This window comes from Anabrus simplex, chromosome 2 (genome assembly GCF_040414725.1).
Source record: "Anabrus simplex isolate iqAnaSimp1 chromosome 2, ASM4041472v1, whole genome shotgun sequence".
In the NCBI taxonomy this organism is placed as follows: Eukaryota; Metazoa; Arthropoda; class Insecta; order Orthoptera; family Tettigoniidae; genus Anabrus; species Anabrus simplex.
This window is the reverse complement of record NC_090266.1, coordinates 837,429,256-837,447,618: the sequence shown is the minus strand read 5'-3', so window position 1 is coordinate 837,447,618 and position 18,363 is coordinate 837,429,256. Positions and strand designations below refer to the sequence as shown.

Below are 18,363 nucleotides of genomic sequence, written 5' to 3'. Positions count from 1 at the left end.
ACACTCGCTGATGATATGCACGTGTACGAAATGATGTCTACATCGCACCATTCCTTCCAGGTGCTTAACTTTTTTTGGTCAGAGAGTGTATTTTGGTCTACAGTAGTGGTGGGGGGTTACAAATAGCGGAATCCTTTACTATCCACACTTCCAGGGGCCTCCGTGCCTTGTACCGGGAATGGTTTTGCTTCGCATTTATTACGGATTCCACAACGCCGGTTATTACAAAGATCTGCTATTGAGGGGGGAGGGTGATGAACCAATATCGGTTGCGATGATACTACTAACACCACCACCACCACTACTACTACTACTACTACTACTACATCCTGTTGCTTGCATTTATAAGAAAGCTGTGGAATGGCATTTGAGGCTTTTTTAAAAGTAATGTTCTCATCCAAGTATTCTTGAATATGTTTTAATCGCAGCATTTCTCAGGAAGTGGCGATGCTTCGTGCAGCTACGTGTTCATTGTTCTGAGACGGAACTTGCCCGGTGTGGGAACCGACAAAAAGAATACCCAGTAACCCGTCATCCTTGACTGACATCCTGCAATTCGAGCAAAGGTGAGGTTATGCATTTTCAGAGGACGTTGTCATTTGATACACTGAGGTCATCAGCCCTGTATATTTACTAGATGTGAATCTTATCTGATTATTGAAATTTTCTGGTATTGGTTTTACGTCACACAGACTCCGATAGGTCTTATGGCGCCGATGGGATAGGGTAGGACTAGGACTGCGAAGGAAGCGACCGTTGCTTTAAATAGAGCTCCTGCATTTGCCTGGTGTGAAAATAGGACACAACGTAAATCCATCTTCATGGCTGCCGATATTGGGATTCAAACCCACCATCCCTCAAATGCAAGCTAACAGCTACACACACAGACACTATTGGCCAACATCAGACGAGTGGTTTTCCATTGAGAGTTAACCAAACTCAATGGTAACATATTTCAAGTCTCGATTTACCATTCTCACTCCTAACATCGAATAGTTTGAGAAACACAAATGAAGTAACCATAATAGTACAATACTTGCCAAGCGAGTTGGCTGCGAATTTGTATTTTTAAATGGAGTTCTTTTAGTTTCCTCTAAATGTACTAACACAGCTCTTTTGCATTTAATTCTCTTAAATGCCAATCGATTATGTCGCATTTCAAACACTAAGGATGAGCGTCAAACCAGCTGAGCTACGCATCTGGCTCGTAAAAATGTAAAATGGCAAAACGAACGAAAAAAAAAAAAAAAGAATTTATGAAGCCTAGAGACCTCTGGCCTTGAATAGTCTCGAATGAGACATATTTTCGGTCTATTATATTCAGTCCAGAACTTGAAATGAAATTTTCATGTATGCAAATGTCTCTATTTTGGTTAGAATATTCACAAGGAGTTAGGTGCTGGAGAGTGTGCAAATTATACTTAATGAGTTGTATATTGAGTAGCGTCCATGGCACTTTCTCAGATATTCATCAGGGTCAGTCAGTCTTTTGTTACCAAAATATGATTTAAGATATGTAGAGGTAGTATTTTGACTTCTGCGACTCTCGTCTGGTTTTTATTCATTCATTCATTCTTGTTTCTTTGCCTTTTCAGGACTCGACTCGGGGAGAGGATGGTCAGCATGAGCTCCACATTAGTGGAGACGGTTTCCATCAACTATGAGGACTTCAACGAGAGTTTCCTCACGTGCGGTACCTGTCTCTGTGAGTAAATTGAACAACTTGTTCTTAGGCCTAGTTTCTTCAACGAATATTAAGTGTTGACACTGCTGTTAAGGAGACTTAACACATAATGTAACAAAATGGCCGTCTCATCAAGAATTGTTAACTGTAACAAATTGTTAGTACTTGTGTTTAATTAACATGGCAGCAGTTCTGTGTTAAACCTTACAACAGTTGTTAAAATTTAAAAATGGTAGCATGTAGAAGACTTAAGTTTGAAGCTTTACTGCTGTTTAGAGACTATTTATAAACTGAAAAGGGCAAAGGACGACCCATACAAAGAAAAAACAACTTTTTAGAATTGTCGGAAGAAAGATTTTCTGCAAAGATACCTAATTACCAAAGCTATAATGAACAAGGTACTGGAAGAAATTGAAAATAGGTTAGAGTTTCCCACAGATTGAAACTTATCAGTGTCTCCGGTACTGCAGTTGCTTGTAGTTCGTAGATATTATTCTTCAGACTCTTTTCATATAATTGTAGGCGACTATGTGCATGAGTGCCATCGCAGCATTAACAAGGCATTGCATTATATCATTCAAGACATATCAATTACTATATCACATTTTCGTATAAGAATATATTGAATGTTGTGATATAACAGTCCATTCTTTAATTTTTTTAAGCACACTCGCATACTTTCAGATTAAATCTATAACAACATTTCTCTCTTTCATTTACGTCTTAGCGGTCTCCGTTAACCATAACCTATAATGATAATAATGACAATACTATTTTAACATACGGCTAGGAGCGCTTTATTGAAAAGGAAGTGGGTTCAAGCCAAACTAGCCCAAATTCAAAGAGGTTTTGTACTCAGAATTATTCGTGCGTACCGCACAATATCCACGGAAGCAGCCCTTGTTGTGGCGGGAATCCCACCTCTGTATTTAACAGCCATTGCCAAAGCTGAGCTCACATTAACAAAAAAAGGTGTTTTGTATCCTGATAGGATATTAACGGTCACTCCTGAACTACAAGCTAATGCATTGACAGCAGGTCACCCAAGTCAATTTGCCAATATTCTTTTTGCAAGAAGTGTGTAACACACAACATCATTACAATATTTATACGGATGGATCCCGGATTAGCAAAGAAAACGATGGCTGGCTTGTAGGATGTGCTTTTGTAGTGCTAAAGAATAACAGTGAGGTGCATGCTGAAAAATTTAGGCTATCTCCCTCATGTTCAGTCTTTCAAGCCGAACTGTGCGCTATACAACATGCAGTTATGTGGATTAAAAAACACAATTGTGCTGCACAAATATTGAGCGACTCTCAGGCAGCTTTGAGAGCAATCCAAGAAAAATATAACTTTCATCCGGTAGCTGTTAACATAAGATCACACATATTAGGATACAGTAACCATATCTGCATGAAATGGGTCCGAGGTCATGACGGGGTAGAAGGAAATGAGAGAGCTGATGAACTTGCCAAAGCAGCTACTACTTCTGACGCCTTGTTGATATATGAAAAGTTTCCTTTGTCTCATGTAAAAAAGGAACTGAGGGAGTATACACAAGATATGTGGAACAACCAATGGATCACCAGCAATAATGGCCGGCTAACAAGGGAGCTGTTCTTTCCAAATATCCAAGACAGATTACAAAGTAGGTTTTTGCAACATCAACATATTACAACTCAGTTTTTGACAGGACATGGAAAGTTCGGATCATACTTCGAGAGGTTTGGAATCAGTGTTCAGAAGCCCTACACTTGTACCTGTGAAATGCAACAAACTGTTCCTCATCTCTTATTTGAGTGTCCGATTTTTAACAGGAGTAGATATGAATTATTAATGCATTTAAACATGTGTAATATAGAATACCAAGCAAATCTCACTATGGTATTTCAGAGAAGATGTTGTTATAAAGTGTTTGTTAAATTTCTCCATCTAATTTATGTCATCTCTATTTTATTTGAATTGTCATGTATTAACTTAGTCTCACTATCCTCACTATCTATAACCCTAATATACTACTTGTAAAATAGGGTTTGTAATGAGAAATTCAATAATAATAATAATAATAATAATAATAATATATAAAGAAACAAAAGACGCTCACTGCTAAACGCCTTCTTAAATCCCTCAGAAACATGTTAATTTGTCTTTACCGAGCTCGATAGTTGCAGTCGCTTAAGTGCGGCCAGTAGCCAGTAATCGGGAGATAGTGGGTTCGAACCCCACTGTCGGCAGCCCTGAGGATGGTTTTCCGTGGTTTCCCATTTTCACACCAGGCAAATGCTGGGACTGTACCTTAATTAAGGCCACGGTCGCTTCCTTCCCATTCTAGGCCTTTCCTATCCCATCGTCGCCATAAGACCTATCTGTTTCGGTGCGACGTAAAGCAAATAGCAAAAAAAAAAAAAGTCTTTTACAATTGTTTCGTAACAAATGTTGGAAATGTGTTCGTGACACGGGGTACTTTTAACCGAAGTGTTAAATTAATAGCAATTGTTAGTTAACATTTGTTAAGTAAAATTTAACACAGAGTTGAAGAAACCGGGCCTTAGTGTGGTCATAGTTTCTCGTATTTCTCTCTGAATATCCGATACCAACCAAAAAGTGTTCGTACGCTTATCGCGGTATCCTTAATAAAATAGGCCTACATTCAACGACGAACAATTTTAGCGTCTGATATTGTTACAGACTGTGATAATGTGGACTTGTTACAAAGTGACAGGACAGAGAATCATTACTCTATACAGATCTTTATAATTCCTGATAATATCCAGAACTTAAATACATATTTAAAGCATCTGTATGAGGGTTCTTGTGTGGCTAAACCTGAGTGAACCCCCGAATTGTATTTTAGAAGTCAAAGCATGTAATTTATAATAAGTCGCAATATTTCTCCTCAGAGTCATATTAAATACACATTGTACCGTGTATATTTTATTGCATATCTTTAAATCAATTATTACACTATTATATCATTTTTTAAATGTCTTCATTATTTACATGAAAGCTATTACAGTATTAGACTTATGGTTGCACGTGGTACACGTTTAAACGCACTGAGTTTAATATCTGTGTTATTTGTATGTTTTTAAGTATTATCCTGTGTGCAGATAAATTATAAACTATGAATTTATTACTTATCTCCCATTTCAGTTATCATGTACGTAATTTTACATATTACATTTTTATTGTAGTTATCTTTTGTAAATATAGCATTATACTTTATTAATCTCGATATTTGTAATATATAATATATTATGATCATGATAATTCGTTTTACGTCCCATCAACTATTTCATGGTTTTCGAAGACGCCGAGGTGACGACATTTCGTCCCGCAGGAGTTATCTTATGTGCCAGGAAATCTACCAACAAGAGACTGGCGTATTTGAGTGCCTTCAAATACCACCGGCCTGAGCCGAGATCGAATCCGTCAACTTGAGCTCAAAGGCGAGCGCGCTCTACCGTCCGACCTACTGCGCGTAGGGGAGGAGAGAGAGAGAAATATGTCCCAAGTATGTAACAGGCTTAATTCTGCTCCTATGAAGTGTGCACGACGCAGAATATTTAGCACTTGCTCACGGATAAAATGCGAAATTCAAAAGTCATAAGTGAGCGGTTTCTCCCGAGAAAGATATAATCCAACTAGCAAGGTACCCGTGCTTCGCTACGGTATTATACTGAAATTTATAATTGAATGCTTATTGTTTTAGATATATAATCCGCCGAAATTCGCGATTTGACACGTTTTCAGCGAGAATCCACCAAAATTCCCGATCTGACTCGTTTTCTATTAGATTACGGCTGGTTTCCTCCCATTTTTCAATCTTCCTTTTCAGCAATCGATTTCGTACTTCCCGGGCTAGGCTCAGGCATTCTTCCCGGTCAGTTGGGTCCGTAAATCTTTGCCATACCGTATTTTCCTATAATCATTTTTAATCTGGATAAAATCCTTCAGGAGATCCGGCGTAGTGTCATATTGGGCGCCTTGGCGGCAATGAACCCGCGGCCGGACTGCATTCTTAGTCATTACCCGTCCAGGAGCCGTTTCCAGCACGGTCCGCATATTTGACGACGGTCCGGAACATTATTATTATTATTATTATTATTATTATTATTATTATTATTATTATTATTATTATTATTATTAATGTTATTCTTATTCTTATTCTTTCTATTATGTGTTGCTGGGATGAATGATGACAGGGAAAACCGGAGTATCCGGAGAAAAACCTGTCCCGCCTCCGTTTTGTCCAGCACGAATGTCACATGGAGTGACCGGGATTTGAACCACGGAACCCAGCTGTGAGAAGCCGGCGCGCTGCCGCCTGAGCAACGGAGGCTGCTTATAAGTACATTAAGAACAGTAAAATCAATTGGCCTCACCTCCTTTTACACCCCATCGCTGTTAGTTTTTACTGCCAACCGCCCACCCCCCCAAAAAAAATTAAAAGAAGGCGTGTTTCTTTATGTTTAAGGGAGATTCCAAACACCAATGTTCACGTCTATTACCTTCAATTTTGAGATATAAGTATCCCCATAAATATAATTTACTTTTGTCACTTCATTTCAAACTACTCCCCCCACCCCCAAGTGAATTTTCCCGCAAAAAATACTTGTTTCTTTAATAGTGAAGGATCTTCTAAATACCAATTATCACGACTCTAACTTCTTCACTTTTAGATGTATGTGTCCTCATGAAAGGAATTCAACTCCTTTACACTCCCGCCCCCCAAAATGGTTTCCCCCCCAAAACGCGTTTTTCTTTGTTTTTAAAGGAGATCCAAATTCGAATTTTCACGTCTGTTACAACTTTAGTTTTTATTAGATGTATATATTCTCATACAATTAAAGTCAATTAATTTTTCAATTCTTTCACCCCCCTCCCCCCCCCCCCGCTTCATTGGATTTTCCGAGAATACGTGTTTCTTTACTTTTAAAGCAGATTGCAAATATCAAATTTCACGTCTGTAACATCTTCATTTTTAAGATATCAGTAGCCTAATTAAAAGAATTCAACACCATTTTCAGTCACTTTCACCCCCCCCCTCCACCCAAGTGGTATTTCCGAAAATTAAAAATACACGTTTCTTTATGTTTAATAGAGATAAAAATACAATTTTTCACTTCTGTAACATGTTAAGTTTTTTTAGATATACTGTAAAAATTCTCATTTTAAAATTTCACCCCTTTTGGGTTCCCCTTAAGTGGAGTTTCCAAAAACAAATCACCTATGTTTCTTTACATTTACAGGAGATTCCAAACACCCACTTTTTACGTCTGTAACATTTTACGTTTCCAAGATAATCTTTCAAAATTTCACCCCAATTTGTCACTTCTGTTTAACCGCCATTAATAGGATTTTCCAAAAACTAAAAAAATACGTGTTTCTTTATTTTTAAAGGAGATCCCATATACAAATTTTCAGTTCTGTTCCTTTATTTTTAGAGGAGATTCTAACTACCAATTTTAACATCTGTAAATTTTAAAGTTTTAAGATGCAGACACATTCATTTTAAAAAATTCACCCCCCTTTTCACCCCTCAATATTTGGATTTTCCAAAAACGAAAAAATACGTGTTTCTTTACATTTAAAGTAGATCCCAAATACCAATTTTCAGGTCTGTAATATCTTCAGATTCTGAAATATAAGTAGCCTCATTAAAGGCATTCAACCCATTATTCAGCCTTTTACACCCTTCCTATTGGGATTTTCCGAAAACAAAAGAATACGTGTTTCTTTATTTTTAAAGGAGATTCTAAATACCAATTTTTACATCTATAAACTGTAACAGTTTTGAGATATAGATACACTCATTTTAAAAATCTCCCCCTTTTCACCCCCCCATTTATTAGATTTTCCAAAAACAAAAAAATCCGTGTTTCTTTATTTTTAAAGGAGATCCCAAACACCAATTTTCAGGTCTGTAATATCTTCAGTTTCTGAAATATATGTAGCCTCATCAAAGGCATTTAACCCCTTTTTCACCCCTTTTCACCCCTCCTATTGCGATTTTCCGAAACAAAAAAAATACGTGTTTCTTTATTTTTAAAGGAGATTTTAAATACCAATTTTTACATCTATAACTGTAACAGTTTTGAGATATAGATACACTCATTTTAAAAAATCACCCCCTTTTCACCCCCCCATTAATTGGATTTTCCAAAAACAAAAAAATACGTGTTTCTTTATTTTTAAAAGAGATCAAAAGTACCAATTTTCAGGTCTGTAATATCTTCAGTTTCTGAGATATAAGTACTGGTATACTGATTAAGGGCATTCAACCCATTTTCCCCATTTTCACCCCTTTTCACCCCTCCTATTGGGATTTTCTGAAAACAATAAAATATGTGTTTCCTTATTTTTAAAGAAGATTCTAAATACCAATTTTTACATCTGTAAACTTTTAAACTTTCGAGATATAGACACACTCATTTTAAAATTTCACCCCTCTTTTCACCCCCTTAGCGAAAGAATATCCAAAAATCCTCTCTTAGCGAGCACCTACATCTTAATATGAATATATCCCCAAATTTTCATTTCGTTACGTCCAGTAGTTTTGGCTCTGCGATGATGAATCAGTCAGTCAGTCAGTCAGGACAAGTTATTTTATATATATATAGATTTCACAACATTCTGGGCTTTGGCGTCATGCTGTTCAATAAAGCTAGTATAATTCGTTTTACTACCTTGTTTGCTCAGAAGCCTAAAATAAACCAGAAGAAGGCTACTTTACTAGATCTAAATTCCCAGTAAAATTCAAGACTTTCAGCTCTACCGGCTTTGGGAATCGTAGAAACATGACGCGCTAAATGTACAACCTCTTTATTGAAGGAATCTTTTTTTTGCTAGTTGTACCTTAATTAAGGCCATGGCTATTACCTTCCTAATCCTAGCCCTTTCCCATCCTTCAGTCGCCGAAAGCCTTCGATGTGTTAGTGGGACTTTAAACCACTAGCAAAAAAAAAAAAAAAGAAATGGAAAGAGAAAAGGAAAAGAAGCACGCCCCTCCTCTCTGACCCAACAACACACCAGGATCATTGGTTGTGTCTTGATTGCGAACAAGGCAAAAACCGTCCAGATTCCGAACAACTAAATATACCCTGTCCAGATTGCGAACAAGAGATTAGTGTTGACGTGAGATACATAAAACAGATACAATTTTCAAAACAGTATCATATGTCATTTTTGGTCTAGTAGTATTACATAATACCGAGCTCGATAGCTGCAGTCGCTTAAGTGCGGCCAGTATCTAGTATTCGGGAGATAGTAGGTTCGAACCCCACTGTCGGCAGCCCTGAAAATAGTTTTCCGTGGTTTCCCATTTTCACACCAGGCAAATGCTGGGGCTGTACCTTAATTAAGGCCACGGCCGCTTCCTTCCCACTCCTAGCCCTTTCCTGTCCCATCGTCGCCATAAGACCTGTCTGTGTCGGTGCGACGTAAAAGCAACTAGCAAGTATTACATAACATTAACTGGTACATTGGGATGTTTCAGATAACCTAACCATATTTTTAAAAATAATTTTCTTATTGAAAATGTTTAATAATTTATTTTGAGGTAATCTTACCATTTAGAAGATTATCTTTTTTATTGTATAACATAACTAGAGGGGTAGCTGTTTATGGTGGATTAGTGAGAGTTGTATTATTAAGAGGTTATTATTATCATTACTTCTTTTTTTGCTAGTGGCTTTACGTCGCACCGACACAGACAGGTCTTATATCGACGATGGGATAAGAAAGGCCTAGGAGTTGGAAAGAAGCGGCCGTGGCCTTAATTAAGGTACAGCCCCAGCATTTGCCTGATGTAAAAAATGGGAAACAACGGAAAACCATCTTCAGAGCTGCCTACGGTGGGATTCGAACCCACTATCTCCCGGATGCAAGCTCAAAGCCGCGTGCCCCTCACCGCACGGCCAACTCACCCGGTGGAAGGAATCCTGAAATGGAATAATTCAACATAAGAAATCTTCAAATTCTTCAGTATTTGGAAAGCCCAGGTCATCCCATGTTCTGAAACTTGTACAACATTAATTTGATCCATTCTGTTTCAAAATACGTTGTACAAGTACATGGACAAGATGACAGTAGTGACCAGTGTGGGGAAGGAATTCAGTTTTACATAGTCTGTGTTGAAGTCAATTTTTGCAAATATTTTAATAAAATTAGTTCTTTTTTCAATGCATTATCATCATCATCATCATCATCATCATCATCATCATCATCATCATCATCATCATCATCATCATCCTAACTCACAGATCACTATTTCAAAGCATGTTAAAGTGGGTACTCAACTTCGTTTAATAAAATGGCAAGAACCTAATAAGTCCAGGGACAATCAAATATTAAGGGTAAGCGTTTAGCTTTTGTAACTGTTACGCATCTGATAGAAACGCTGCAATCCCAAACGATGAATGGCCCGAAGGCCTGACTTCTGTTATAATTTCCTGAGAATTTCAGTTTGTGTGTTTTCCTGTAACAAACTCCTTAGTTGTACTCGTAATTTTTGCTAGTGGTTTAACGTCGCACTAATGCATCAAAGGATTTCGGTGACGCAAGGAAGTGAAAGTGCTAAGATTGGGAAGGTAGAAGACGTTACCTTAAGGTACAGCTCCAGCATTTGCTTGGTGCGAAAATGGACTCGTAAAATCGTTCTCCAACCAACCTTCTAGGGCTGTTTCAGATTTTTGTGCTTTATATGAACATTGACTTGAATTCCCAAGTAGTGGGCTTGATCTCGGTTCAAGCCAGTGGTTTTCGAAGGCGCTCAAACACGTCAGCCTTATTTCGGTAGATTTGCCAGCACGTAAAAGAAACATTTCGGCATGTCGGCGTTCCCGCAAATCGTTAAAATAAAACCATAAGACCTATAACAAGTTAAATCTCTCCAACATCCGTTCTTTGTTATCCGTATGATACCGCGACGACTTTCATTGTTTTCCTCTCCCCAAGCTGTGCTGGGAAGTTGAATGTTTCGTCCTTGATACTTGTGACAATTTTATCTGGAGATTCGATCATCTTTTCTTTCACTGCAGTAGATTTCGCCCATAGCATGACGATTTTACAAAGAAATTAAAGGAACTGCTTGACCAGTTCCAAACAAGCATACGCACATGAAGATACTAGAACTTCATCACCAGGTGTATATACCGGGTGGTTCAGCTGCTCCTATTTTTCCCCAAACATATGCAACCAGCTAGGAATTAAATGTCTCATAATCCTATCTTGCACAACATCTTACAACAATTTTATGTGCAGTTAGTCCGATATAGACTTCACCGCATAATGCAAAAACTGTACAAGAGGCAGTAAGTGAGGCCCATCTCAAAAACACTGTACCATTTTATGTGGAATGGAGTCCAATACTCCACTCATTTTTACGAAATGTTACTGTACTATACAAACCATAGCCACTCCTTTAGCTGTCGGTAGAGAATTGTGCAACCAATATAATAGAAAACGTGATAGGTTAGGACCAATTACAGACATGTCGATTCACCGCCATTTTGTATAGTCTCATCACATCGAAATTGATAGAAACGCGTTTTTCACAGTATTTTATGATCTATGGCACGCAAATGCTGTACAGCAGATGTGATAGCTTACACCATGTAATTACTACCGTCACAGCATACAATAAAGTCATTAAACTGGACCATAAGGCTGTAACACATCGGTAACTTTAAGAAGCAAGAACTTTCGCTTTCCTCGTGAATACAGAGTTGTAAGAGCTAGACGTTCTAGCAGGAAGTAGCTACACGGAATTGGGCATGTCAAATGTACCTGGATAAGCTACATGGTGCAGTGAGGGTTGGAAACCTTATTGAGTCATGCCTTTTTAAATTTTAATGTTGTACTTCTAGGCATCCTTTACGAAGACTTGACTTTTCTGAAGTCTCAGATATTTTTCTAAGGAATTTATAATAGACCTAATAATTATCGCCTCGTAAAAACCGACTACGGACAAATTCATTGTGAATACCACCTGAAACACAATGCTGGACTCATTTAACCAAGTAATAGGTACGTACTCTACACGTAGGGAATAGTTGCAACTATCTGGGCTACATGATTCTTTAGCATACTGTGGTGTTTGCAGCATGGTAAACCTGTCTGCACATTTGTAACATACAAGATCAGTTTCGAAGCGATAGCGTAGATTATTCCATTAGTACAGGGATACGAGAACTAGTCTTCGTCGCCTGGAGTGGCTACATGGTACTAATCGCAGCCAGCATGTGATTTTCCGACGGATTCAGGATTCGAATCTAGCTACGAGCTTTTTTTAAAATTTTTATACTTTTAAGGTTTTCGTAGTTAAGGTTTAACTTCCTTAAGTCTCAAAAGTTACTTTTCATGTTTAGAAAGAAATCATACATACAATGGAATAATAACATGCGACTTTTTTTACGGCAAACGGCTACAACGAATGACGCGCACTGCACTTATTGTCAGCAGTATGACACACCCATTCAGCCAAGCAACTGCGCATGTTCGACTCAAAGAACGAGTGGACTTTATACGTAGGGCATATGAAGCAGCACATAGTAATCTTTACAGCAAAGTGCAGGCAGGTTCCACAACATACGTTGCGATAGTACATATATCACACCCTCGCACTATATGTAGAAGTGAGAGATATTATTGTCAGTATTATTATTATTATTATTATTATTATTATTATTATTACTATTATTATTATTATTATTACTATTATTATTATCTGTATTTCAGTAGTATATTTTGTCATTAGTATTTGTAAGCTGGGAGGTATCCATATGTGGTATGAGTAATTTGTTTTGTACAACGGCTGGGAAAACATTGCTTTGTACATCTGTTAGGCTTATAAGCATAGGTGCACTTGTCAGGTGTGGATGGAGTTCTACGAACTATGTCAGTGAAGTGTTGCATTTGTATTTTGGAGTATGAAGAAATGTTTTAGCGAGTCGAGTATTATAAAATTAAGAAATAGAGAGGTTGTTTAAGTTGTTGGTACTATGAATCAGGATAAGAGAGGTCAAAAGAATTCCACCACATTGAGTTTATCTAATTTAAGTGAGAGTAGCGAAATGGTTGATAGTAGAAAATATCAATTGGCAACGATAGGTGAGGAACCGAGTAACCCGTCTCAAACTCAGAATGTCATTCTAGGCAAGGGAATCAGGGTGGTAATTTCGGAAGGGGAAATAGGCACCCTAATCAGGGAGTTAATCACCAGGAATATTTTGACAGAGGACCTAATCAAGGGGAATCAGAAAGTAGGGGGCGTACGGATCAAAGACCTCCAGATCAAGTGCAGAGACATAATAATTGTGAACAGGTCACGTCAAGTAATTTAAACCGGAATCGGACTTCCTAGTTGGGTCAGATAGGCAGTCCGTTACCGAAATTCCTATTCACGTGATGAAACAGGTAAGTTATGATTTAGACGTAAAAGAGGAATTATTGTATGACCATGTGTTTTGTGATCAGGGACATTTTGAGTATAGGGGGCGTGATGAAAGTAAGGAAGATGTATCGGATGACTTACTTTGTGCTAGTGGTGATGGTAATAGCGATGTTGCGATCGATAATCTTGTGGAAGTTCTGAAATTGAAAGTGAAGTTTTTCGTGAAGTTGATGAAGGTTGTTTAGTGAGTGAAGAGCTTTTACGGAGTATACATCAGAATGAGGGTGTTTTTGTTGATTTAAGTGTACGTGAGAAGAGTAAAGTTAGGTCGATTATGTGTGAAAATGGTGACTTTGAGATTAATGAAACTTCTGGTAAAAGAATCGAGAGTAGCAGTGTTGTTGGCATGAAAGTGGTGCAAGTAGGAGCTGATATGAAAGGTGGTGAAGATGGATTAATTGTTGGGGCATTAAGTAGTGATAGTGATTTCGATGTGAATTGTGGTAAGAATTCCAGTAATAGAGTGAGCGTGAGTGAGAGAACGTGTGCTAAGTGTGGCGTGAATGAGCTTGAGGTAATTGAAGTACGTATGTTTGATAAGTGTGAGTTAATTATGACCGTTGACGGTAAGGGTTGTTTGAAGCGAATTTTACGTCATGTTTTGTGCTTAAGGGGATTCATCGGAATGGTGGTAAATTGTATGGTGATTCCGGATTTGAAGATTTTGTGAGAAATTTTTGTGTCAGAGATCATGTGGGTGTGTCGGGAATGTTTAAGGAAAGTGAGAATGGAAGTGTGCGTGAGATGAAAGAAAATCTTTTCAAGCGAGTGCGTAATGTTCTATTTAATGCTGAGAGTCGTATGAATGACTTGAATGAGTTGCTGAATGATATCGATGTGGAATGTGTGAAAAAGTATGTGATCTGTTTGCTTGCATTTGTTATGGTTTTGTGGAAGAGAAAACATAGTGAGATTCTTGCGCATTTCAGAAATAGGAATTTCTTTGCTATGAATGTTCTGAATGAAAGCTTGTATGATTCTTGTGTGACTGGATGGGATGAATGTTTGTGTGTGATATAGATTGGATTCTAGACGTAGTTAGATTTTATTGTAGTACGTATTCCTTGTCTATCGATGCTGATGTTAAGTTTATGTATAGTTTTTTCATTTATATCAGGGTCCGTATACTGTGGGCAGTAGAATAGACAAGTGTGCTTACCGGTTTCTAACTTCTGACGAGAAGGTCCTTGGGACATTTAATATCTATAGTCTTCGCAAATATAAGAGATAGGATCTGCACCTTGGATGTAAATATTATCAATTTTAGTAGTAAGAAGGGATTGTGTTCAGAGATGTATGAAACAATCAGTGTATATAGTCATATTATTATTATTATTATTATTATTATTATTATTATTATTATTATTATTATTATTATTATTATTATTATTATTATTATTTGGACAAATTGTAGTTCGCGTGTGCGAATACAGTGCAGTAGACGCAATGTATATATCTTCATCACAGTAGTTTGTGTTCAGTTATGTCATTCTAGGGTTGTTTATGAAGTTCTATGTTATGGTGAATCATAATATGTGATATCATCGATTCACCAAGGGGGCGTTATGTGATAGTACATATATCACACACTCGCACTATATGTCGAAGTGAGAGATATTATTGTCAGTATTCGATTATTATTATTATTATTATTATTATTATTATTATTATTATTATTATTATTATTATTATTATTTCCGATGAGGCCTGCTAAGGACCACGTGCCAATTTCAATTCAGTTCTTCATACTTTGTTTTTTCTTCCGCTCCTTTTCTTTCATCTTTTCACTATGCTCTTTGCTTCTGTCCTCGGACCACTTCGCACCAGACTTCTTGTTCAATCTTCCTTGGAATCCTTCCATACTTACTACCCTCTTTCTAAAAATTTCTCTGTCCAAAGTTTCTTTTTCTCTTATGTTATTTCTTTCTAAATCTTCCTTTACTTCTTGAATCCAGCTAGTTGTTGCCTTTTTGTCCCAAAGGTACTTGAAAATCCTTTTTGTTAATCTGGAATCATCCATTCTGTAAATATGTCCGAAAAATTGCAATCTCCTTTTTCTTATGGTTTCTGTTATGTTTTCTATGTTCCTGTATATTTCATCATTAGATCTTAATTTCCATACTTCTGTTGTTTTCACAGGGCCTAAGATTTTTCTTACGATTCTCCTTTCTAGTACCTCAAGTTTATCTAATCTATAGTTTAGCACCAGGCATTCACTTGCATGTAAGCATTCCGGTTTCACCACTGTAGTGTAGTGCCTTATTTTAAGATTTTTAGATAGACACTTTTTGTTATAAAAATTCTTTGTGATACCATATGCTCTTTCCATCTTGTGTACCCTTTCTTCTACTGCAGATTTGTCTAAACCATTTTCTTGAATTGTTTCTCCCAGATATTTGAATTTCGTTACTCTTTCCACTGGACTAATAACTGTTGCCAACAATTTTGGAGCATTCTTGATGTTTGTAATAAATTTTGTTTTTTCTACGGGGATTCTCAAACCTGTCTTGTTGGCTATTTCTTCCAAGAGATTGATTTGTGTTGTTGCACTTGTTAGGTTTTCTGACAATATAGCGAAATCGTCTGCAAATGCTAGGCAATTTATTTCAATGCATTTGTTTTTCTCCCCAAAGTTACCGGCAAAATGTTATGCTCTTTAAGCTTTACGTTCCAAATTCTTACAGTTTTCTCTAGAACACAGTTGAATAGAAGGGGTGGCAGACCGTCACCTTGCCATACCCCTGTATTTATCTTAATAGGTTTGGATATTTCACCCATAAATTTCACCTTTGAAATTGTGTCACGTATTAGGTTTGCCATTTTAGTTTTCACTCCTAATTCACGAATTGTTCTATCTATGGTTTCTCTATCAACCGAGTCAAAGACCCTTTTAAAATCTACAAAAGTCACAACAATGTCTTTTGAATTCAATATCCTATGGCGAATTTGGATTTTAAGTTAAATATTTGTTCTGAACAAGATCTACCTTTTCGAAATCCAGCTTGATACTCACCCAGTTGCTTGTCAAGTGATGTTTCTACACTATTCAGCAATATTTTTGAGAATACCGTGTAGGCCTATGCAATTTGCAGAAGATAGATGCCTCTGTAGTTATCAACCATTTGTTTATCCCCTTTTTTGTGTCTTTCCTTTGCTGTTTGAATTGGTCATAGTTCTCAGTCTTTCCAGAGGATTTAAACTTTTTCCATTGTTTTATTCTCTCTTGTAATGTATCTTCACATATTTGATTCCACCAAGGTTTCTTTTTAGGTTTGAATAGCCCAAATGTTTTCTGGGCTGCATTGGTTATTTCTTTAGATAAATCTTGCCACTTCCCATGATGAGATACTTTTATTTCTTCCTGAAATGTTTCCAATGTCTCTTGTGGAATTTGAAGTCTATTTGTGTTATAGTTGTTTACTCTTTCCCTTCTTCTGTGATTTCTATTGGGTAAGAATTTTAGTTTGATTTTAGACAAGTAGTGATCGGAATCAAATTCTCTGCTTCTTACTAACTTGATATTCATAATTTCTTTCATGTTTCTTATGGATATAGCTACATGATCCAGTTGAAATTCACCTATTAATGGATTTGGAGAAATCCATGTTTTGGCTTTCCTTCGTACGCACACACTCCCACATATATACATTCACAAGAACATCAGCACACGCACTGTATGTGACCACAAAGTTAATGAATTTTACAAAAAATGCTAGTGGACGTAATGTTAGAACTGGGGAAAATTTTTTTTCGTATGCACAAATAAAAACTGCTTGGACTTAACGGAGTGTAGCACATTCACACAGATTCACGCACAGTTGCCTAGATTAACAATTATGAAACAAAGGTGGTGGTGCAGAATGCTTAACGAGTCTTTTATAATGCCTATTATGATGTTGAGTATATTTCTGGAGATTCGTAACCCTTTCAAGATATTCCAGGTATTGTAACCGTCCAGGCTTCTCCAGCCCTACTAATTTAATATAATATCATTTTACGCGATATCATTTGATATCAAGTTTATCCGCCCTCGGCAATTATTGGTAATAACATATTTATTCTACGTCAAGCATTTGTAAATTAGGTTTTTGCAATCATATTGTATATATTATAACATCATTTATTATTTATTATTATATTATGAAAGATAGGAATTTATTATGTATTGGATTTGGTTAATATGTTGAAATACATTTGTTGTCATTTCATCTCATATTTGTGTATACGAAAAAGGTTATTCTTGAGCGTGGAAATTTGCATGACTCACTGGGTTTAACTCATGAGCCAAGGCTAGTAAACAGCGACCCGCGCGCGAGGCTTGCAAGCTGGTCAGCTACATCATCGCCACGCCCACTGGACTTGTCAAGAAAGAAGAGAAGGGGAGTTGATAATTCGATCTACGAATCAGATACTTCGTTCTATATGAGTTTTGAGATTGAACTGTTACCGAGAGTGGGGGTGAGCCCGGATATATAGAGATTCTCACTACGAGAACGGATCCTAACTACTACTTCTGCTGTCATCCGATTTACTATTAGAACATCTACTGTGAACGACGTTATTGATTTTTGAAACAGTGTGTGGTTGCTCCATAGTTATTTTTGTACAATGTTTTATCGCTTCGATACAGTACTTAGCTGCGGTTATGTTATCGGATCTGCGTGAGACGAAACAAGCTTACGGGTTGTGTTATATTCAGTAAATCTTCTGGACGAAGAACTATATTTAGTTCAAGTCCACGGAATTTGGTACACGTCTGTACCGTATAAATAGTATAGCTCATTTGGATTGAGATTTCTACTAATATGGAAAAATTCATATCTCTGAATTTTCTCCTCATACGATCAACGCTGATCAGTTTTTACAAGTATAGGGCCAATGTCTAATTTAAAGACTAGGCAATTAGGGAGTGCTAGTCCAGATAGCCCGTACCACATCAGGGAAGGAAGGAAGGATGTCCAATGAGTCAATTCTCCATCGAGAAGAAGAGAACGAGTAACCACGGAATCCAGATGACTTCAACGGAAACTGCAATTGGTGAGCTTCAATTAGATAAAGCAAGCAATTAGTAAATTCAGTAACGTAAATTCTAAATTCCTCCACGCTTTAAGGAACTTTTCAGATTCATCTCATTTTTTTGTATAATAAAATCATTTGTATTTTATATTGCGTTAATTTTCTTTCTTAAGCGATACTTAATGGTTAATTATTTAAAATCCTACCC

At 37.0% G+C, this 18,363-nt stretch overlaps 1 protein-coding gene across 3 annotated transcripts in view; it reads left to right on the top strand.

Annotated features, from left to right (window-relative positions):
• Positions 1–18,363, top strand: part of LOC136863129 (tripartite motif-containing protein 3) — a 443,103-nt gene that overhangs the window by 266,699 nt on the left and 158,041 nt on the right. For all 3 annotated transcript variants that reach the window (XM_067139471.2, XM_067139472.2, XM_067139474.2), the window contains exon 2: positions 1,596–1,705. In XM_067139471.2, the coding sequence (XP_066995572.2) occupies positions 1,596–1,705 (110 nt within the window). The remainder of the gene's footprint in view (positions 1–1,595; positions 1,706–18,363) is intronic.